The sequence below is a fragment of the Hippoglossus hippoglossus genome, chromosome 16 (assembly GCF_009819705.1).
Source record: "Hippoglossus hippoglossus isolate fHipHip1 chromosome 16, fHipHip1.pri, whole genome shotgun sequence".
Classification (NCBI taxonomy): domain Eukaryota; kingdom Metazoa; phylum Chordata; class Actinopteri; order Pleuronectiformes; family Pleuronectidae; genus Hippoglossus; species Hippoglossus hippoglossus.
This window is the reverse complement of record NC_047166.1, coordinates 8,726,037-8,750,170: the sequence shown is the minus strand read 5'-3', so window position 1 is coordinate 8,750,170 and position 24,134 is coordinate 8,726,037. Positions and strand designations below refer to the sequence as shown.

General features: G+C 42.1%; 1 protein-coding gene across 2 annotated transcripts in view; it reads left to right on the top strand.

The window, feature by feature from the left end:
* LOC117776798 (nectin-2-like) overlaps positions 1-17,713 on the top strand; it is an 82,402-nt gene extending 64,689 nt beyond the window's left edge. Inside the window, exons 7-10 of one of the 2 annotated variants that reach the window (XM_034611098.1) lie at positions 14,183-14,318; positions 14,455-14,512; positions 14,638-14,721; positions 16,159-17,713. In XM_034611098.1, coding sequence (XP_034466989.1) covers positions 14,183-14,318; positions 14,455-14,512; positions 14,638-14,721; positions 16,159-16,350 — 470 coding nt within the window. In that variant the 3' untranslated portion in view covers positions 16,351-17,713. Of the gene's footprint in view, positions 1-14,182; positions 14,319-14,454; positions 14,513-14,634; positions 14,722-16,158 lie in introns of both variants that reach the window. The other variant, XM_034611097.1, reaches the window with a different exon arrangement.
* The last annotated feature ends 6,421 nt before the right edge of the window (positions 17,714-24,134 follow it).

The window sequence follows — 24,134 nt, the reverse complement described above, 5'->3', positions numbered from 1 at the left end:
GATGAGTCAGTTTGGATGTTTTCTGCTAATGCATGTTGGTGTTTGCACGTCGAAGATGTCGGGCAGTGAGTTACAGCAGCGCTCTGATGTATTGTTGACAGTGATGCACAGTGATGACCTTTGAGGATTTTGACATGAACAACAGTAGCAGAAATCAAATGAGGAACAAACCTCTGGTTTCCAACAACAGTTTGTTTTTTTGCCTCACAGATGTATCTACAGATGCACAGATTTGGTGTGTGTGTGTGTGTGTGTGTGTGTGTGTGTGTGTGTGTGTGTGTGTGTGTGTGTGTGTGTGTGTGTGTGTGTGTGTGTGTGTGTGTGTGTGTGTGTGTGTGTGTGTGTGTGTGTGTGTATCCTGTGCCAGAATATAGGTTGCATAAATCACCAGCACTCCATCCCCGGCAGCCAATCAACCACATTTAATCACTAATGAAACCATCCTTTATTCCCGTACAGATAGATTGAGCCCTGTGTGCTTCATTCTGCACCTTCCCATCCCCTCTGTATTTTTGCTGTTTCTGTCCACCAGCTCCCTGTGGCATTGCATAACTGAATGGCAATGGAGGAAGCGTCTTTCTTAATGAGCGTTTGAATTCCAGCTCGGCGAGAGCGTAGTTTTGGGGTATCTCGACAGCCCCGCATTGTTGTGGTTTCTCTCCAGGGGCATTGGATGAAGAGCAAAGTGAATGAATGTGGAGAGCGCGCGGGGCCATTATGGCTCAGTGTGTCATTAATCAGGGGCTGATGAGAGGCAGTTTGAGGGAGAAATGGGGCCTATTACAGCTACGGCACTCTCAGGACCATGTGTGCGGCTCTTTTCGGTTGCCTTCTTTGTGGTCAACAATACAGTAGGTGCAAACACTTGAAAGGAAATCATTATCCCAACAAAAACACACACACACATGCAACACATTGTGAATAGGGATCATTAGTTTTATGAAGCTGAAGGAGTGGGACATATTCAACTTTTCTAGGTGCCACAAATACTTCTCCGTTCGATTCCTTCCCCTCCCACACATCTTCAACGTCGACTTCTCCACCCTCCAGCTTGAATCTTCTATGCACTCAGTTCTCTATGTTCTTTCCTATATGTTCTACACTCTCTCCCCTCCCTCTCCATCTCTGTCTCCCTCTCCGCACGTTGTTATATTCTGACAGTCTGTGTGAGGAACTTGGTAGGAGGGCGACATGAAGAGCACTCTCATGTGAGTCGGGCGAGAGTTGAGAGAAACGAACGAGCTGACTCTCCTCGTTTTCAGAGAAAGACAGAGGGAAGGAGCCGTAGCCAAGTCCTGGATGTTTTTTTTTTCTTCTCCCCTTCTCATTATATCTAACATTTTTACACAGCAGGCAGCTGAATAGATTGCAGTACACGGAGGCTATTACAGAGTAGCATCCTGGCTGTAGGGGAGAAATCTAAGAGGATAGTGGGGTTTGAGGTTGTGTGTGTGTGGCTGAGTGGTGGGTAATGAGGTGAGAGTCCCTCCTAGCTAGAGGTTAGCAGTGGTTAGGAGGGCAGGTAAACATACCAGCTTCACCAGGCTGCCTGGCCTCCAGGCCGCAGTGACACGAGTGGAGGAGGGAGAGCGCGGAGCGGAAAAAGCAGGGCGAGGAGATGGATGAGGAGCCTGGAGGCATTTTGAGGTATAAAAGGTGGCTGGATATTCTCCGATTGCAGCGTTTACTGTAAATTACAGTATTTACTTGGAGGGTTGCTTTCCAAAGTCACTTTCCATTACCGCAGCCGCTTTACTCATCTTTAAACCTCTGAGTGTGATCCAACATCGTCACAATCAACAGATGAATTTCCGATTTACATGAAAACACATCTTCTTCCGTGTCACTGAGAATGTAGGACACCTGCTGCTTTTTGAAAAGCCCTTTGAATTTTTTCACTTTCACTCTCGCATGAAGTAGGTTCGCTCTCCTGCAGAGACGAGATGAAATAGATTTTCAAGGCTGGAGCTGCAGAGCCAGGGTGTGGTTAGTTTAGCTTAGCATGGCGGAGCAGGGGGATACAGAACTTCATAAATCAATCTGAAGCTCATTAATTAATGTCATAGAACATTAACTTAATTGCAATTGTCATTGTTTACATGTCTGTTTTTGTATATATCAAACAAATAATAAGTAGAGAGGTTCCGGTGCTGAAACCAACATCGAGAAGGACTCTGATACTGCCAAAAGTTGCCAGGTCGGGCATCGGCGAGTACGCAAATCTATGTACTGGTCCGTACCACGTCTTTAAAGTATATTAGTTTCCCCCAAATAAAACTGCAATTTTCTTTTCTCTGAAATCCCTTCTTCTTCAACAGCCAAACAGCAACAGTTCTGTCGTTAGAGAGGCGAAGAAGTGATTTGTGGTAGCATTGGCCAGAGCTAATTAAAATGGCAGGAATTTGGCAACATTTCACAATGATTAGTCCCTCAAGTAAAACGGCCACGTGTAACGATTGCGAGACTTCGATTGTGAGGGTTGGCACCACTTCAAAATTCACGTGTCTTTTTATGTAAGGAATGGTTTTGTATTGTGTTCCTTATATTTATTCGTTTGTGTTGTTTTTCAGTTACGACTGACGAGCTATATAAAAAAAGAAATTATTTGGCATCAATTCTCTCAATGTGTTCCGTACAGGATTAGCAGCGTACAGCTGTTAAAATATGTTGTATAAGTTGTTTAAAATATAAAAAATGTAAAGTCCAGGTATCGGAATCATATCAGGAAATGAGAAATGGTATCGGAAAGTCTCTAATAATGTTTTAGATCTGTTGTCAGATCTGGTTTGATTTTCATGCAGCTTTTTCCTCAGAGCTAATACAGACTGGTGGGCTTGATCTTTTTTTTCTGACTCTCAGCATAAAAGCGAATAATACATATTGTCTTTGTATTCCTTTAAATGTCAAATCCTTTAGACTTCTTACAGCTGGGGATAATTTAATGTTATGATTTATTAACTAGAGGGATTTATTAACCATGTTTCTGATGTAATATACAACACTGCAACAGTTAATATCACTGAACATCGTTTTGTTTCGTGATGAGATGTTGATTTCTTTTATGGCCTCCTTTATCAATTCTTGACGCATCATTATCCTCATGCTTCAGACATCTTCCAGTTTAACCCAAGAGTTTCCCTCAGTGATAAAAACTGCGTTTTGCTTGTTTCCCAACTGACTGTGATTATATTTTAAGCATCACTGATGTGATAAGACCATAACATGTTGTCGTATATTTACCATATTTTTCCGAACGATAGATTAACATAACGTGCAGCGTTTTAACATCCCAACTTTAATTTAGAGGCGATGCTTTAATGTGTCATAATTAGTTTAATGTGTTTGATATTTGAAAGGGATAAAATTGGTCTACAAATTCCAATGCGCTCTTTTAGTTGCGATCCTGAATTGACCTGTGCTTTTTGAGCACTTGTTCCTCTTCTGTTAAGTATCTACCTCCTGTTTCCAGCTCTACCCGGCACCTCCTACCTGTGTGTGTGTGTGTGTGTGTGTGTGTGTGTGTGTGTGTGTGTGTGTGTGTGTGTGTGTGTGTGTGTGTGTGTGTGTGTGTGTGTGTGTGTGTGTGTGTGTGTGTGTGTGTGTGTGTGTGTGTGTGTGTGTGTGTAAAAGACTGCGAGAGAGAAGGGACGAGAGGCTGAGTGCTTGTAGAACAACAGATTATTCATGTCCTGAGTGGACAGCTACATTTGGCTAATGCAACCCTGCTTTCCCTGCTGGCTGCAGCCGACCACCTCTGTGCCAGTGTAAAGTGGACTGTAAATATTGACAGGAAGACAGCAAGAAGCAAACGGCAACCTTGTCGGAGGGAGATGGAGGAGAGGGAATGATGGAGGCACAGCACAGACAGAGAGAGGGAGGGAGAGAGAGAGAGAGGGAGGGAGAGTTCCTGCCTTCTCCCAAGGCAACGGAGTGTGCTTTGATGCACTGTGGCAGGGAACACGCCATCTCCCCAGAGAGATACACACACACACACACACACACACACACACACACACACACACACACACACACCATACAGCTTTTTAAAATGTCAAAATGCACACACACACTTGCACACACTCTCACATGTACACTCACCAAGAAATAAAGGTGTAGCAATGACCCCTAAAAGGCTACAAACAATTTGTCGTTGCAGCTGAACTCCAGGTTACGAGCATTGTACCTTTGAACATTGAAACACTTTTATACGTTCCTCTCTGTGACTCTGAGAGAACATTTCTAAACCTGCAGTGACAAAAATGGTCCTTTTATGTAAAAATGTACCTGTCGGAAACTGGTACCTAATAAAGTACAGTCGGGGCAACACGCTCTTTTGTACCTTTGTACCTTGAATTCAGAGTCACAAAAATTTGCAACCGCTTCATTTTAATTAAATCTGAGTTTTACATGTAAATGATTCCCTTTTATAGTGAAATACAATGTGTATTGTTCAGCTATAAGCTAAAGAGTCGAGTGCAACAAAACTTCATTTCACAAGTTGAGTTAAAAGTGCTTAACAAAATGCAAATCATAACTCACACGCGAGAGTTGGAGTTAATTAATTCAGTGTTTTAACACTTCCTTCATTAAACCGTTTCAAATGCAAAACACTGGAGCAGTTCAACACATCGAGCCATCCTGACAGATTCTGTAGATTTACTTTTGTCTCTCTGTTCTCATATCTGATGTGTCAATTTGTGTTTTGTACTTTTAAGTTTACAGACACGTATTTGGCACCAGTTTGAGCCAGACACTTGTGGAAATGGGGACTTGCACAACATCTACTCTTGCCAAAATGTTGCAAGCATTTATCCAAAGTGTCTCAATCCGAGATACAAATTATCATCAGCTTTATGTGTGTCAGGGGATGTTTGGTCCAATCGTCTCCAGGTTTGAGGAAAATCCATTTGCTGTCTGATTTCATGTGGCATGAATGAAGCATTTTACTGTGTGGTCCACATGAAGAATGCATTTGGTCAGAGGTTATGTTTTTATCTATATATTTATTCATATGATTTTTAGCAGGATTACGGGGGGAAAATTGACTAAACCAATTTCCATGAAGTTATGTAGCGGGGGTGCGTGCGTCATGACACAAGAAGAGAAAACCTATTAAATTCTGGTGCAGAGCTGGGATGCAGGAATGTTTATTTATTAATTTTTTACATTTCTGTTGATTTCTCAGAGAATAATTCATGATGAAAAAATTCAGACATATTAAGGGGACTGATATTTATTAAAATGTGGTTTCATAAGGGGACTGTTGGGTCTTGGTGGAGTTATGCGCACTCTACTCGTGCCCTTTTAGTTCTCAGCTTGTGAAAGGTCTAATCACACCACAGTTCTAACAGCATACTCGATGTTGTCTACAGTCATTTCAGAGACACGTCAAAGTACTTCTCCCTGTAATTCTACCTTTCTTAAGTTGCCACTTATTTTATGAAGCAGTCTGAAAATCAAAGGGTAGAGATGATAATGGTGTGCCTACACTTTAACCTTTCGAAAATCACCCAACATGATGAAGGGGAAAGTCTCCAACGGTGTTTGAGCTGCTGATGATTGGTCAGAGAGAGGTGGATCCGTAGCTTAAAGGCAGCAGCAAACTACAGCAAGGCTACGAGTTGTAGTAGGTGGTTGTAACAGTTTCACTTAACAGGGCATATTCTGCCAACATTTCATTTCCTTTGCGTAGCTTTGGCCGTTTGTTACATGTTTCATTGGCATCGAGCATCATCTGCACATCTCTGCAAAAGGTTTGAATAACAATCAGAAGGGATAATCTCTTGTGAGCTGGTTCGCCGCCGCAATGCAACAGGATTACTTCAGTGTTTCCGAATTATGTGCTATTGAACAGCTGACAGCCCAAATTTATGCAAGCGTGGGGCAAATTAAACTGAAGCAAACTTTAAAAAGGTTCTGGAAAAACAAATTCTCTAGGCAGACAGCTCTTACTCAGGCCTGTTCTCCATGATTACATTGAGGTTGGCAGGGTATTTGCAGTGAAAGACTGAGGTTGGAGCTTTGCTTTAGACTGATAGTGCACTTCAACTGGTACTGGCTCTAATGAAACAATGCTCTCTCCCTTCTGCCTACCAAGAGTGAACTTTCCATGAGGACAGGTATCAGGCTGTGGGGGCCAAATGGGTTGCACTGTCTGCAGGGGCTCCATATAGGGAGCACCTATGCATAAAATAAATTCATAGAAAAACATTGACACACAACAACAAAGACTAAATAGATAAACAACGAAACAGTGAAAATATACACACACACAAAAAATGAAGTAATGATGGCAAGTGGAAGCATTTAACTCTGATATGCTTATAGTTGACTAGAAGATTAAAATCATCAATAAGCCATAACGTGGTTGATGTGTGATGATTACAAAAGTTTCATTCCCAAGATATCTCCTATCACATACTGAACTACGACACTTCTCAGTAGAGAGCATACCGACACCACGGCCCAAACTCAATCCAAGTGCACCAGATTTCACACACTCGTACATACCAGTCCCCTAAACATGCCTTATAGTTTTCATCAAGATCCACGAGATACCAAGGAAACTGTTGGAAAAGTGAAAACAATCCCTGGATCCGGCAAAAGATAGAATTTATTTTTAGATTGAAGTACCCAACCGAGTACACATGTTTTTTTTAAAAAAAACATCTTTTCAACATTTATAATCAACAGATAAACGGTTTTGTCCGTAGCTTTGTTACTAGGCAACGGCTGTAAGGGCGGGACAAGGTGGTGAAGCAATCGGGCTTTCCGTCGGGCCAACATGTGTCCGTTGGAGGAAGCAGCCAGTGAATTGAGACTCAGCTCTTTTCAGCCTTCTTCACAATATGACTCAGCTGATAAAATTAGCTGTCTAACTAACATGAGTATGAACAATTACCTTATGTTACTTCCCTCCAAATTTCCTTTTCTTTGTTAAATTCTCCCCCGGCTCTAATTACTTTTTAAGTTCAGCAGTACACAAACTCCTCACAACAGCAGAACTAACCAATATTTCCATGTCAGTGAAACACATCTGGATGATGAACCTGGAACACAAACCCCTGCTGGTGCTGTAATGACATGGGGCTCAGAGCCGGTTGGCATCTGAAGAGAAAACCCATTTGCTGATCCTGCAACAGTATTAAAACTATTCAATTATCATTTCAATTATCGTTTGCATAATAACTGCAAATAAAGAGTAGCTGAAATCATGAGAATTCACAGCCAACTAAGTTATTAATGAAGCTCAAAAGTATCCTCGGAATTGGATGTAAACTCCCACATTCCTTTTCTATTCAAATAAAGCCAACTCTCTTTATCAAGATGCTGTGATCACTGACTTGCTGCATCATTTTCTTGTAGTTTAAGCATAAAAAAACTACAATTATGTCTAATGTCAGCAATGGTGTTTCAATAAAGCTCCGCGTTTCTCTCCAAAAGGACCTTTTCTGTGCCACAGGGACAAATGTACCTTAAATGATTCCACTGTTTCGCTGCCAGTGGTTTTTAATCCTCAGTTCATGCAGTTGAAATGAACAAAGGTTGAACTCTGGAATCACAGAAGATTAGAAATGACCAGCATCACTGATCTGCTCCAACTAAAAAAAACCTTGGCCACACACGCGCGCGCACACACACACACACACACACACACACACACAGAAATTCAGTCAGCGTTTCCTTCTGTCAAATAGTCAGAGTCCGTCCTCTCTCAGACGTTGAGCTGCTCCTATTGTGGGAATCAGCACAATCAATCGGATCCGATTTTGTTTTTTGCGAAATTAATTTTAATGGCGTCATGAGTGCTGTGATGACAGTGATGGCGACAGTGATTGTGGTCGTGGGGGGAGCAGGTCTTCAACTGCCATAAAGCGAATGTCAGAGTAGCTGAGGCACTCAACACTGTGGCACTTGCATTGATTGTGAATAATTAAAGTGTGCGGCCGTAGGTGTGTGTGTGTGTGCTCAGTCCTGCAGCTCGTGTATACTCCCTGTCTCTAGCTTTACTTTGTTGTATATATGTCTATAACGTTTGTTTTTCCTCTCTTCCTGGTTTCTGTCTCTCACCCCCCCACCCCTCCTCCCCTGTTTCCCGACTCCCACCTCATTCCATTCTGTGCAGTTATCTATACTGTTGATTATTGGGTTACTGTATTACCAGGTGCACACACACACACAGCTCAGCCTGAATGAAAGCGTCAATAGATAGATAGGGTGTGTGCTTTACCGAGTCAACCTCTGAAACTAAAGGCTGGGATTTCTCTTTCCTCTTAGTGAGCAATGAGATTACATGTACTGTTCTTTATCTTAATCTCTCTCAGAGGCCATCAATTCATTCTGTCCTAATCTCATCTCCAGGCCCTCCGCTGTGACTGTGGCAGCCTTGTGTTTTTTCTATGCTGGGTGTTGCCGCGGCCGCGTGATTCAGCAGAGTTCAAACAGCTCGAATTTCTGCCGAAAAACCGGTTAGACTCGTCGCATTCGAGGTTCGCTTTCAGTGAAGAGCCTTTGCAGAAGTTTCCACTGACGTTCTAAAACCAACAAAGAAAAAAAAACCTCGCTGATATTAAAAAAGGGAATTCTAAATCAAAAAGTGTTTGCTCTTCCAAATGGTGGTGGGGGTGATCAAACACTGTGGATTGGTATAATTAAATAGACATTTCTCACTTGGCTGAAAAAACATACTGGAGAGCGACTCGGGTAAAAAAGATGCGAGGGAGATGACACGGGGGAAGGATTCACACGCAGTGACGACCTCACAACATCACCGCCACAGGGCCGAAGAGAACGGCACGTCTTGGGTTTTGGGATATTTTGGTTGATTGTCAAGTTAACCCATTAGGAAAGAATTTGATCATCAGCCACAGTCTGATTGCTTTTCTAGTTACCAATTACCTGCTCATCACTTAAACCAAGGTCAACCACTTTTTTTCTCCAGGACTGAGAGTTTCTCATTTTCAGTCAACCTGTGTAGGTGTGTGCAGTTTCCCTGCGTGGCGGCCAGTTTTGGTGAAGAGGTCAGGAAAGGTAATGAAAACAGACTTATCTCACCTCATTAGGCAGCAGAGATAAGAGATGCAGAGGGAGAGACCAGGCAGATTTGTGTGTGTTGTATCACCGGGGCCCTGACAAGCAAATTCCAAATTACATCGGCGGTGCAGCGGGATGATGGGAAACATGATGGGTAGCGAAGGAGGGATGGATGGAAGCGGAGGGGAGGAGATAAATGCAGCGAAAGCCCCGTCCTGTGCGGGGAAGCTGAGGATAGGGCAGCATGTTAACCTTAATCCCTTCAGGGAGAGGAGTAAACACACAGGAAGAGGCAGAACAAGGGATTGAGTGGAAAATAAAGGGATGTGAGATCTTTGTCTTCCCACTCCTTCATCCTCTCAGTGTGTGATCAGCCCGTTGCTGGCATCAGCAGGGAAATCCCTCTGTACTTATCTGAAACCATCCCCTTAATCACGGCCTTCATCTGCAGTCGCCTGGCACTTCCTGCTGCATCACCCTCATTTCCTTTTTTTGGAGTCCTCCTCTTCTCACCTACTCAATGTCATCCTCCCCCCCAACTCACCTCTTCAGTACCCCCTCTCTCTCCTTGACTCACTTCTAATGAATCTTCATACCTGAGTACTGAGCTTTCCTGTCGGTGACTCATATGCCCAAGTTTTTCAGGACTGATGATGCGTCTCCCAAAAAATGTTCCCCCCTCTCTACAACTATCTTAAAACGGAATTGAAGAGAACAAAGTACAAAGTGGAAAACTCTATAGCCACTGGCTGCAGACTTGCAGAGATTCAACCATGCATTCTAAAGCTGGAAAGATTCTGGTGTTCTCTTTTTTCCAAACTTAGTGAAGTGGTTCTGTGGCAATTTCAGAAAGTTTCAGTCAACCATCCAGCCTTATCTCCTCTTCCTCCACTCCCAATCCGTCCTCCCCCTCGTCTCCTGTGCCCCGTGGGAGAGCGGTGGCCTGTGGTTGACTGGCTGGCCGTGCAGGCGAGGGTGAGTGATGGAGCGCTCGCGTATAGGAAGGCGTACATGTGGATCTGACTTGATGGTCCCTGCATTGATCTGCTCACAGGGCTGGAGTTGACCTTTAACTGGGTTTCAACTGGGAGGACCATCTCATTCACAGTAAAGGAAATAAATGCAAAGTGTTGGTTCAGATTCAGTGTTTGGGTGTGCGCTTCTGTTTGCGTCTTAACGTGTACGTAGGTATGTCTTTGTGTTTGCATGTGAGAGGAAAGGCAGCAGGGCAAAGGGCACGCTGCCGAGCGGTGTGTTTGTGTAAATATGTCAGACTGAGTGACGGGGATGCAACACAGGATGTCAGCTGCCTCTAAATACAATGTGTGTTTGTGAGCATGGTCTATACATAGGTGTGTGTATTTTGCATTTGCATGAGCGTAGATGTGCTCCTCAAATGTGGATGAATACACGTCTGTTATACGTCCTTGGCGAAGAGCTGCATGGATTTTAACACACACACACACACATCTTCTCTCTTTCTCTGTCCGTCTGGGGTATTTCATTAGCGCGAGACATGGCTGGTGTCCCTGGCCAACACGGAGGGCGAACTCTCGAGTCAAGTCATTCACACCCAGGCATCGCACCTCAATCCACACAATTGGCCTCTTCGCCTGCAGCTCTCTCTTCTCCATCGGAGGTTAGCGAAGGGGAGAGAACAGATTTCTACCTGAAACCTGCCGAGTGCAGATTACATTGGTGGGATAATGACGCAGAGGGGTTGAGGGTGGGCCGCGGTATAAAGAGTTTGAAGGGAAAAAAGACTAAAAATGGAGGAGGGGGATGTGATGATAAACAGACACAGCAGTGGAATGAGGAAGCAGTGAAAACAAGACACTAGGCAGGTATCAGGTTTACAATGAGTGTCCCGTGGCTGTTTGGTTTTAAAGTGACACAGCACCCCCACGTGGACGGTCCCCCATATTACATGACAGGGATTTTAAGACACTAGATGTGTTTAATGCCAAATTTCACTGTCAACACTTGGATCGTAATAAAGCCTGAATGCCAGCGAGTAAATCACATCCAATCTGAATCTATTGTTTGAGAATACATGGAGGCAGCCTGGCCTTTTTCCTCTCGTCCGTGTTCTACTATGCAAATCATCTCTCCGTTCCTATTGAATCACTAAATGAAAAAAAAGGAAAAACACAGCAGAACCATCAGGACTTTGAGAAATGCCACAGGAAAATGTTCCCCGCTCTCCATCATGACAGCCCTCGGAGAAACTTGATTAATTGTTCCGCATCGTTCATTTTAAATTTCCTCCTCAGACTCTGTGTCTTATGGTTGAGCTGAAACAAAAAGTGTTTTACAAGCTTCTGGTTTGACTGTTGCATGAATAATTAGTTTTAATTTCCTGCAGCTCAGTCTGAATTTCCTCCGCTGGGTAATAGCTGCTCTTCATCATCATTGCCTTCAATAAATAATGTGTAGACACTTTTCTTTGCTCTGAATCTAATGTGCTGACAAAAGAAACAACGTTTTTTACCAAATACATGATTAAAACCGACTAACATAATTGTATCACTTTAATCTGTCGCAACCTTAAAGGAGAGAACTACATTCGTAATATCATATTATTATACTAGAAAATATCTAGTCTAATATCGCAGCTCTAATATATCAATCAAATAATCCTTATTTCACAGTATTTGTATTCAGCTATTGCTAAAATAGAGAATACAACCTAATCTACACTTCATCAGTTTATGCAACATATATACTACGGCTCGGCAGTAAAATTAAATAATGAATCTATTCTCTGCCCATAAAGTTTAAAACCACAACCTTCACTCAGGAGGAAAAATGAGTCTGTAAACTGAAAATAAATAATGTGACATTTATTATGAGACTTCAACTGATACAAACATTTTTATCTTTGTATAATTTTTGTCCATATTGCGCAGCCCTAATATTTACTAACAAAGTAACAGTACTTCATACAGTTCATACAACTTAAAAATCCTGTTTGATTTGAATTTTGAGAATAAAATGTGTAACATATAAGAAACACACATTTCACACTGTACATATAGATGTGCCGTTGACAGTTTGTGTCCCTACAGAAGCATAAAAGTACTTTAGATGCAATGAGGGCACCACATGTTGGTTCTAGTCCCAAGACAGGGGGAATCAAAGTTTTGCACAAAGGATAAAAAAACAATGTAAAACTTATTTGCACCCAACAGAATAAAAGTAATATAATTAACTCAGTCCACCCCATTAAAAGATTTTATTTTCATTATATCACAGGAAAACATTTTGTTTCATCTTTAAAATAGTTGCAAACTCAGTGACTTTGATATCCACTTTCATTTTCTTCTTTTTTTGTCTTTCATTTCTCATTCACATGTTTTATTTTAGTCTTGTGAATTCGGTGAGTTGCAAAAACCAACCAACCCACAGTCTTTTGTGAAGGTTACGTATTCAAACCTAATACAGGCTGTCTGTGTGAATCAGCACAATGAAAAGCAAAGGTAGAGTAAAGGGGAGAACAGGCGGGTCAGAGCAGAGACGATGTGTTGGCTCGTAATGAGAGCGAGAGAAAGACGTGATCATTAGACTTTTCAATCTGCGGAAATTATTTTAGGAGATATTCAAAGTAGTCTATTGTTGGAGGAAAATTGTAATTAGGGGACTAACAACATTCAGTCATGACCTTTCCAATTATTACGACCAGGGTTTGTTCTCATCAAATGAGCGTCAGATCCTCTCTGCCCTCCACCACCCCCTCATTAGCATAATCCCCCTGGGAATATGGGGGGGGATAATGAGCCGGGTTGCACCTCCAGTAAACACAGTGTGTGTGTGTGTGTGTGTGTGTGCGCGTTGGTTCATGTTAAGTGTAGTCATGGTTCATTAGTGGAACCTCTGCATGATTCCTCTGGTTCGTCTTAATCACCCCTGTGACTTGACACTCTAATCAATACCCTTTCTGTACTTCCTTACACACACACACACACACACACAAACACTCATTTCTTCTGCTGATCCTCTTTTATCAGACCACCCTTAATCATGTAGAGGCGCAGGACTCCTGAAAGCGGCTTCAAAGTAAATTTAAGCTGTTGGAGGATGATTCACAAATGGAGAAGATTATAAAACCTATTTTTACTTATCAACAGTCTGAAAGAAAAACATTGTTGTGAAGTAAAATTATTTATCAAGGGCCACTTTCTTTGCTGATCCTAAATCTCTCAGCTGCATCAGCCTTCATCCTCTTTTATAATCTATGAAGATCGATGAGCAGATGTCAGGTAATCAGTGAAGTTACTGGTCTCAGTCATAGACTGTGTATGAAGATGAACGACATAATGTCTCCCCACAAGTGACTCCAAAGCATCTCTATCACCCCCTGGTGGCTGGCTGCAGTGTAGATCATAAATCCTGCTTCTTCTATGTTAGTGGATGGACCAAATTAAAAAGTCAAAGTTCATGCTGAATATTTTTTTCTTTAAGATGGTTTCTGTCATTTCCAGTAAGTTTGGTTTTCCTTAGTTATTTGATGCTATGAAAAAAAAGTGGTAAAAATACAATGATTGACAGTTGAGATTGACTCATTGGTCGAGCGAGTGTACGGGTGGGACTTCGCTACTGTTTCCCCATCCCCCGTACGCTACTGGGCAGACTGGCTCCAAGTGCACAAGATGGTGGCGTTCGACGATATGTTGCCTACATTTCTGGATGGTGGGAGGAAGTGGAGATGCGTCGTCCATCTTTTTATCCAGTCTGAACTGTCTCAGCCAAGAAATAGTCGAGCACAAAACAGCTAATTGTGGCTTTCTCACTTCAGTTTCTGTGAGCTTCAGTTTCAAATGAGCTATAATACATTAGGTTTTGAACTTTAGAGGATTTCCCCCCTTTGTTTTACAGTTTCTACCGGACCCTTTATCTCCTGTGGCTTCTAAAAGTCACAGTTACTCTGCTCACTGCTCATTGACACATGTAGAGAATGACAAGAGGCTTCAATCAGGCCTTAACTTGAAGGCAAACAAGGCAAAAGGGTCAGGAACCATTGTGTTAAACCAATAAAAAGCCAGTGAGGCTCTATTCTGGATCTGACCGTAGCTGCTCCTTTCAGCCCAACAAGTTATTCATGTCCACTTCTTTGATTTCATCCGTTTTCTCTCTTTTCTTTTTCCTGCAGAAACTCGTCTTCCAGAGAAAGGTGCGACCACAGGCAGCATCATAGGAGCCATCATCGGAGTCATCCTCCTGCTGGCCATCATCGGAACTGCCATAGCCATGTACCAGAAGCATCGCAACAAGAAACAAAGTGGAGAGTGAGTATCAGCGTGTGGATGACGAGTTGTTGTCGTCTTCATGCTCAGATGTTTTTTGTGTGTTAGATAAAATGTCACGCAGCATGTGTCATATTTGTTGTGACTCACTAAGCGGCTGTGTGTGTTTGTGTTGCAGTGGTCCACCTAAGTACAAGCCCCCTCCCCCCAAGAAGACCAACAACATCACCAACGGGGTGAGTCGCCTTCGACACACGTCTGAAATAACAACAACAACAATATCAACAGCTAAACTGTTTTGTCAGATACAAAGCAAAGAACTGTCGGCAGAGTTATCAGGTTTGTTTTCTATCTTCAGCAGGCGAACCCAAGTTATGCCCCGGTGGCTGAGGACAGACCCCTACAGACCCAGTACTACACTACCCAGAGTGATGAGCCAGTCACGGTAAGGACACGTGTTCATTAACAAGGAGAAGGTGTCGGATCACTGTCACTGAAATGGACAATATTCTTTGTCTGTCCTCCAGTGCTCCATGCTTTATTTAGAACATGTCTTATTTAGTGCATTACGTTCATCAGGGAGACGTCTGAGGATGATTCCCATTTTTATTCATTAATTACAACCTCTTCAATCCTGCTGGATCATTAGTGGGTCTGTTGTGTGTTACACGTGTGTTATATGCAGCCTGGCCTCGTCGGAATGCAGAACGTGTGTTCCACAAGGAGCATCCTTTATTTATAGAGCTTATCCTTTTGAGGGTAGCAGGCAGGGGCTGTAGCCAAACCCACATGATACTGGGCGAACATACAGAGAAATAATTACCATTCACATCTAGGAACAATTGAGAATCTCCAATTTACCTTTCATTCAATCTGCGTGTTTTTCGGGGATGAAACTGGAGTACCAGGAGGAAACCAGAGCAAACACAGGGACAACATGCAGACCCCCAAACAAACTGGGATTCAAACTAGGAATCTTCTTGCTGTGACGGTGCTTAACACTGCACCACTGTGCCGCTAGAATATAATGCATTATTAAGTAATTGCACAGATGAAGGTTTAAATTATAATGCAGTGTTTAGTTAAATTAACTTCTTGCAAATTCTGGAAATTTTCAATGGAACATTGAGGGTTGAAATGAAAGACCAGATCTTTCAATTATTCCATCTGTGGTCAATTTCTTAATTTGTGGGTAAATTAGGATGTTAATTTATTTATTTTATTCTGTTATTGTATCGTCTCATTCAGCTGCAGCCTCCCTCACAGAGCAGCGTCTAAGATCAGCCTGGTATTCTGACTGAGTGGCCATTTCTTTTTCACCCCTCTGCTTCTGGGCCATGATTCAGTCTGGAACCAGGCTGATCTCACCATTGGATTTTAATAAAACTTTGGTTAATGGTGTGTGTCACTGCGTCATCGCAGCGCTGCTAAAAATACACCGATTAGCCCAAGGAGCTCACAATGACAGTTTACTCGTCAGATTCTGCCAGAAATTCAAGGCAATGATGCAGATTATCATTTGTATTTTTTCACTTTGTAAAAACCAGACCAAGGTTGAACATGACAAGTAGTTAAATGACACTATTTGAAATGAAGTAAGTCATTTTTCTCTGGTTAAACTGATGCAGTGTAGTGATGTAGATATAATGTTATATTACATGATTCAGGCTTTTAAAAGGCAAATTTATAAATAGCTATTTAAATGAAAAAATGATACATAGTTATAATAATAATGATAATAATCATTATTAATTTTATTAATAATAATAGGTCAACATCAGAGCTTCTCTATTCTAGCACTGCTTATAAACCAGGAGACACATGTTTTTCGTTCTGATCGATGCAGTTTTAACATACGTGACCGCTGCCTTATCTCTGACAGGACCTGGATGCTTACCATGAAGATGAGGATAGGGAGCATTACTTCTCTGCTGCCCCCTCTGGCTGGGATGATCCCGGAGACAGCGAGGTCCTGCCTCCCTACATGCGCACAGACAGTGACCCCCAGGACGATCACCAGGGGCCCAATGTCAACCGCGGAGAAAGCTTTGTGTCGCCGGCCATGTTTGTGTGATGAGTGAGAAGCCCCTGCATACACTGGCCTGTGTAAATATGTGTGCATGTATGAGTGTGTGTGATTGAGCCAGTGCTCATTTCTACCTAAAATGACACAGACATGAAATGAGCACCATCGCGGGAGAGTCAGAACGTGTGAATATCAACATTTGATAGGTAGTCATGATTTTTTCTGTTGCTGTTGTGTGTTGCTCTTTGTTTTTTGTTATTTTTACCATTTTAAACCCTGATCAGCTTGAGCCAGCAAGATACAAAGTGCACTATATGCATGACTGTAGCATACAGCTATAGAGATATAATGAACTTATTTTTCTTAAACTGGAAATAAATCAAAGAAGTTTTTAATTAGATTATTCTGTTGAATGTAACATAGTCAGGATACGTTGTAAGTACATGACAGAAGCGTGGAGCAGTTATGTGTTTGGTGAACAGCAAACTGCGTTGCATTATAAATGTGGAGCTGTCACACACATTATGAGCTGGTTAGCAGAAGCACAATATATGTGGGAATGACATGTTAGCTCTGTCGGCTCTTGTTGCTTTCCAAACCCAGGGGGCGGGAAGTCGCTGAAAACCAGGCGCCCTGTGGAGGAGCTATTAGCTGCAGTTAATCAGGCGACGGGACTCGGAGACCGTGACGGCATCAGGGTTTAAACTGCAGTGAGGAGGGGGAGTTAAGTGCTGGGGCAAAATTATATTTATGTTTGTGTTTGATTTCAATAGTTGTGTTTTTTTTCTTGCGTTTTTTCTGCTTCTGGCCTTTGCCCTACGTGTGAAAATTCAGTGCCTCTCAGTTCAGTTGGTGAGTTTGTGAGTGACTTTACTTGATAGCACCGGCCTCTAGCCTCTACTTGCATCCATCCATCCTTAAAGCCATATTAAATCAAGTAACGGAGGATAAACACAGTGCTGTAATTGTTAAGGATATCTGTTACTTCAAAAACACTTTTTTGTCCACTTTGTCTAAAAGTGTGCTGACATGGATTAGGATAAATCTGGATTAAGCCCATAAAATCTGTTGCAATTCATCAGGATTAAATAGTTCTGTATGGAGTTCACACAGGGGCGGACACAGACCCTGCTAGTAGACTGACATGTCTGTCATCATCATGGTTGAGGATTAAACAGGTCAGTAGTAGTTGGTCCGATTTATTGAGGAAATAATCACTGCTTCAAAATTAAATTCTGTGTCTTTTTGTGTGTTTTGGTGCCAACCAGGTGTTTATTTTGTTCAATTGCCTTGTGAGGACAGCAATGTATGTTTATCTTTGAATTAATGTTGATTTCAATCTGTGTTGGTTGTCTGCATTTTTCCAATGTTGTTGTTGCAGACGTTGATTCAATAAACATTTTAAGCATGATCCTTTTTGAATCCTCATTAATTAACATGAGTTTGTCTTTTCTATAACTGAGTTGTAATTCCACCGTTTCACCACATGTCGGCAGTATGGACTGAGAGTAGAACAATGAGTTCCATGGCTGAATATTATCATCTACTGACGTCTAAAGCAGAAAATACTGAATAGGTTTTGAAATGAATGTATTTACGTTATTAGTGAATATCGTCACTGACATTCGACATCATTGTCTGTATCTCAGAGTGGATCTGCAGTGCCCACTCTCAGCCATGTGAGGGCTCTGGGCTTTAAAGACTCAAACTGCACTGGGCTGGAAACAGTGGCAGCCGCTTGTTCTCCTGCTTCCTCTCGTCTCGCCTGACTCATCTCTTTCTATCTTAAGCTGCGTTTCCTCCAATCACAGCCCATGAAAAGTCTGAAGGCACAAGAGGGGGGAACCTTTTTTAGATCAGCGTGATTCATTTCCAGCGCTGGTGAGACTGCACCAAAAAAAAAAAAAAAATAGAGATACAGCCTTTGCAGATGCAGAATATAAGGATTACATAGATCAGCCTCCTGCACCACTGACTCACATGCGTAAACCCCTTGTGTCTCGCGGCTTAACCATATTAATGTGTATGTATGTGGTGCAGCAGTGTCCAGAATGTGCCGGGCCTGCTGCAGAGGAAGGTGAGGCCCGAGGTGCGGCCCACTATGACTCTGCAGTCTGTTCCCTGCCTGTATTCTGATCACACAGGGTTTCGTCTAAGGAGAACGGAGTGTGTAATGGGTTCATTGCTGACATAAGGTGTTCTGCAGCTGTAAGGCCGGTCAAGACAACGCAGAGGTCAGCTCGCTCTGCAGGAGGCACTGAAAACTCTCACCGCCCTGTATGGCAGCCATGACTTTCATTCTGCGAATTAAAGAGGACTTCTGTGAACTCCCCATTCATGCAGTCTTTCTAATTTTAGCTCGGCTGCAATGTACATTAAGGTGGCGACTATAAAAACATCTGGATCGATAAATATGATGCTGGGAGTGCAGCAGGAGTAGTAAGTCTCTCAGATGACTCTTGGTGTATAGATTGAAGTGTTGCAGTGGTATGGTTGGAATGCACATGTCGGTGGAGCGATGTATAGATAGACGACGAGGAGATATCAAGATTCAATATGTTAGTTCAGAGTATTTTCAAGGATCAAATACATACAAATTTAAAAAATCACAAATGCTCGAAGGGAAACCGTCCTCGGGGTTAACCGTGTTACTTTCCTCTAAACTAGCAGTGATCTGTGCAGTTGCAGCATTATGGGATTAGCAGACTTTGGGAATCGGCAGCCAGGTAATGAGTGAGGGAGAAGGCAGAGAATAAACCTCTCATGCCTTCAGTGCTGCTAAGCTGGTTAAAAATAGAGGCAGAAGAGAGGGATTGAGAGAATCGGGGTGGACAGAAAAGATGGGGGATGGAGGAAACGGCTGATTTGACTCCCGGCAAAGTAGGCGAGCGGGGATTTACCGGGTGACCTTGACTGCTTGTATTAGAGCAAAATGTGTGGCAGCATGTTAAAGGCACATAAAGACACAGCTCATCATGCACTCGCCGTGATTCTGAATGATTTCTGAGCAGCCTGGCCTGATGGACAATCTCTGCCCGTGCTCATCATGTGTATGACAATGATGAGCATGATTGGCTGCATGCTGTTGGCTTGGCTGGTGAGTAGATACACACACACAGACACACATTGAAAAATGGAGGCATGTTTAAGCCTGACAAGGTTGAGGAAACCTTGAGTGACCTTCAATATCCATTTGAGGAGCTAGAAATATACACAGATTTAAGAGAAGTGTGATATTTAGGAGGCAATTTGACAAAGTTGCATCACGTTCTCTCAAAGGAGATTATTAGTTCAGAGTAGTACCTGCACCTTCAACAGCTATGAGATGATGAAGTGAACAAATAACTGGGCCCCCATGGAGACAGCATGTGTGTGGCCATAGGTTTAAAGGTGCTGATTGTTATATATCATGATAGTTAGTTAAGCAGATTGTAATTTAGGTATCTACAATTGTAGCTTTAGTAAAAATCAATTTCCGAAAGTTCCCCAACTGCTCTCCTTTTTCTTTTTTCTTTTTTTCTTCTGTTTGCTATCATATTTTGACGGGGCCGATTCTGTAAACACCAGGCCAGAAGGACACACTGCGTGAGAGGAGCGCAAGAGGATGAAGGAGGCACGAGCACTGGCACCATGGTGAGTGACACTGTCGAGACGCCCTCGCGACAGGGAAAGCATGCCAGTGGAGTCTGGAGAGAGGGAGAGGGCGAGCGGATGGAGTAGATAAAGGGGAACAGGCTGTGAAAGAGGAAGAGAGGGACAGAAGCTTTGGGGATTAAAGGGGAGCTGAAGGTGGAGGGCAGACAAGGCCACTGGACAGCTGAGAGAGACGCCACTGCAGCTTGGGTCAAACTGGAACTGTTTGTTTCTCAATGGTCTGACTTGTATAACTTGGTTAGAAACATAAATGCATGAAATGAATGAAACCAGAAATAAACTACACTGGTACTGGTATGGTGGAGAGCTTCTGCAAAGGCCAAACATTTTTTTTCCCAAAAAATGTAATAACCTCAACAAGAATAGTGCATATTAAATTAATTGAATGTAGAGTCAAGTAAAGCTATAAATGTCTGTATAGTGTTGTAACGTATAGCGAGACCAGAGTATCTGACCGGCCAGTGTTGCTCTTGCAAACAGGCAAATACAAAAAAACATTCTTATCTTATACGAAACAATGAGACAGTTGTAATCATTATACAGAGCTGGTTAATCATTGTCTTTGCAACTGTGTGCAACAGCAACAATTAATACACTATGACCAAGACGCAAACAACCAGAGCAAACAGTGTGTCATCCAGCAGACAGGCTGATGTGATAATGGTCCTACAGAGGTGTTCAATATTACAGCACTTTGCTCCCTATGTGCCCAGGGCAGGACACATTGGTTTGAATTATTCAACATGGTGATGTAACTCAAAATTACATTAATGTCAAATAACGAAATCTGTGAATAAAGAGGGGGAAAAAAAGAGAATTAATCCAAAATGAAAACATTAACGTGTCTAGGAAGAGGTGAGGGTGCTTATGAGACAGTCACACATGCACATTTAGTCACTCATTACACAAGAAAAATAAGGTCATATAAATTATCAGCATTTTAATGAGAATTGCTGCAGTCTAAATTGCAAAGTAAAACAGTTTCACAGTTGAAAGGACAAACTAAGACAGTAGTGATAAATGAGGCTGAATATTCAATTAAGTTTAATTTTTATTTTGTTATTTTAATGCTCATTGTGGCATTGGAGAATCGGTAATGATGTCAACATTTGTGAGAGTATTTATTATACATTATACTATCAATGGATTTATCAACTTAAAAGGTACAATCTTGTTGAAAGAAGCCTATAATAGCCGATAATGCTCTCTGATCAACAGAGGCAAACGGCTAATTTCAAGTTTTATAGGTGCAGGCTATAGCTCTTTCACCCTGTTTCCAGTCTTGATGCTAAGCTAAGCTAACAAGCTCCTTACTCTTCGTTTCCCAAAATGCAGAATTAAAAGTTAAAATGTGTAATTTGACAGATTGTTACCAAATCTGTGCATCACTGCTGAGAGATAAACATGTGTTACATAAAGTAAGTTACAAAAAAAGGATTGGCTATGGGGGGTTTGCATGTGTGCGACCGTGTGTGTGTAAGTGTGTGACATCAGCAGCTTGTTTCCCAGTCCTGATGCCAGCTGGTTTAAAATGATCTTTAATATTTAATGCTCTCAGCTCCGGTTGCATCATTCTTCTGCACCTGCCGAGTGACTCCCATTCTATATCGCCGCATTTTCTCATTTAAAGGGATGAGATGTCCAACATGCCCTTTAAAAAACACGCCTTCCCTGGCTGAGCAGACAAATGATATTACCCACAATCCCAACTACTCACTGGTTTAGAATCAGCGGTGGGCTGTCGACTTGTGCAGAAGAACAGTGTGTGTGTGTGTGTGTGTGTGTGTGTGTGTGTGAGGATAGTGTGACCGAGAGACACAGTGAGGAGGCTGTGACATTACACACTCTGTGACTCGCTCTCCTCCTCATCTGCAATGTCCTGCACCTACTTTCCTTGTAACACCTCTCACTTTTTCCTCCATGTGACTCGCTCGTTTCTTGGTGTCTTCACTTGTATTAACAAACATTTCAACAAGCCCAGCAACATGAGATTCCTCTCACACCGGTCACGTTTTGCTGAGTCTCAGCTCTTGTCCAATCAAACCGGGGTGTGTCCTCTCTCTCCAATGGCAGAAGCTGGGTCTGCACTGCAGATGCAGGTGGTGCGACGGCGTTGCACAGATGTGAATTTTCTCCTGCCTCATTGAGCAGGACTCCTGCACAAGATGAGGGTTACAGAGACAGAAGGGAGAGAGGACAGAGGGTTTAATGACCTTTAGTCGTCGTAGAGGAGCCGTTAGCAAACACTGTGTGGATATGTTGCTGCAAAGGTGAAATATGCTTCAACGAGCAGGATGAGGTGGAAAATGATGGCGTCATAAAACTCGTGATAATTCATCCTTGTGTGGCGATGATCTGTTCTAAGCAATAAAATCTGCCTACGCACAAGCCATGATGCCATAAACACAGATTCAACATTAATCAGAGGATTTAAATCACAAGGTCGTGATGTGACTGTGATTAAGATTCATTTGTGGCATGAAGTCAAATAACGGACACAACCTTTTCGCTCAATTTATAAAGGTTTTATTGGTTGTTAATAATGGGTTTTTAATGTTTAATAATTATTTCACTATGGTTCATTCTTAACCTTTGGAAGACATGTTCGTGATGAAGTCTTCGAAACAAACATTTCACTTGCTACTGTATTTTTCTGCAAAAGCTTTCAACCATATCTCACAGCTGCATGAAGTAAATGTTCATATTCTTGAACATGGATGTTTATACTCTTTTGGGTTGGAGGGTTGTGAAATATCTTGTTGGCCGACATTTTTGATAACGATACAGTTATTGATGCTGGTAATGCAGAGGTGCTCTATTGGTGCATTGGTGCATGCATAACCCCATGTTTATTGTCTCTCTTGACAATATCTGCGAAACAAACACAACAAGAAGATCATCTACCATTAAAAAAGTAAATGTTGGTGATACATACAAGCCACCAAGTCTTCAGTTAGAAATGCTGGGTCATTTAGGAAAATGAGTTTTAAAAGTTGAAAATGTGTTAATCAATGCACTTCAGAACAGGAGGAGATGCTTTGCTGCTATTTTCCAAAGGTTAAGATGCCAAATTATCCAATTTTAAAGTTCCCCTAATGAAATAAGAAACTCATCTACAAATTCATGAATATGAATTATCAAAGAGATTTGTCATCGCCTGGCAACTCAAACATTGTTCTTAGTTAGCCTTGCTTTCATCTGATCTATAAACATTATTAAATCATGCACTAATAGCCATAAAGTGGTTCTAGTTTATAATTGCTTCATAAAGGTTGCAATAAGTGATATTGGAGGTTGTTTGTCGTGGCAACATTGAGTTTAAAATTTAATTTGATCAGTTATTTTAACTTGAATCAACCTTGGTGGATCCTTCATTTCAATGTCTGATACATGTTGTCTAACAAGTGGTCTGGCCAATCGGGGGAGTCGGCTTTAAAGAGATAGTATCCATTAGGATTTGTTTTCATGCTCATGCCCCCCACTCTCTGTTTGGATGCATATAAATTCATTATATATCTACACTCATGATGTAATTACCTGTCTTTAGCTACATTAGATACACAAATAATCAGAAGAGAAGCTTGAGTCTAACTGAAATCTCCTTGTGCATGCTTATATGGATAAATCAAATAAAAGGACTGAAATACATTTGAGTATTTGTTAAATCAGGGCTGTATGTGCAGTAGAGCTGCTCCTGAGACAGACTCTTCAATCAGCTGAGGTTCCTCTATGCTTGATTAAATGTATTTTGGAGTAAATGAGAAAAACCAGCCAGTCAAGGCCACCACACCAAAACAGAGCCAGATGTTTCATTCCCCGGTGATGACTCAACATTTGAACAGAGTGCCTCTTGGGGACTCATCCAAACTCCCTCCCCTTCATCATCCCTCACTTTATTCAATCGGAAATCACATTTCTGGGCACATGTGCAACCTTGCCAACTCATACCGACACACACACACACACACACACACAGACACACACACACACAGAGACACACACACAGTTACACCAATAAATTCAAATGGCTTCCAGGGAAACACTTGAATAACGACGTGTTTTCACAGAGTGATGAATGGCTCAACTGATCATTCAGTCGGAGGAAACAACCCTTGATTTAGCAGCACAACATGTTAGCGTATGCTAGTGAAAATGGCATAATCTGACGAATCATTATT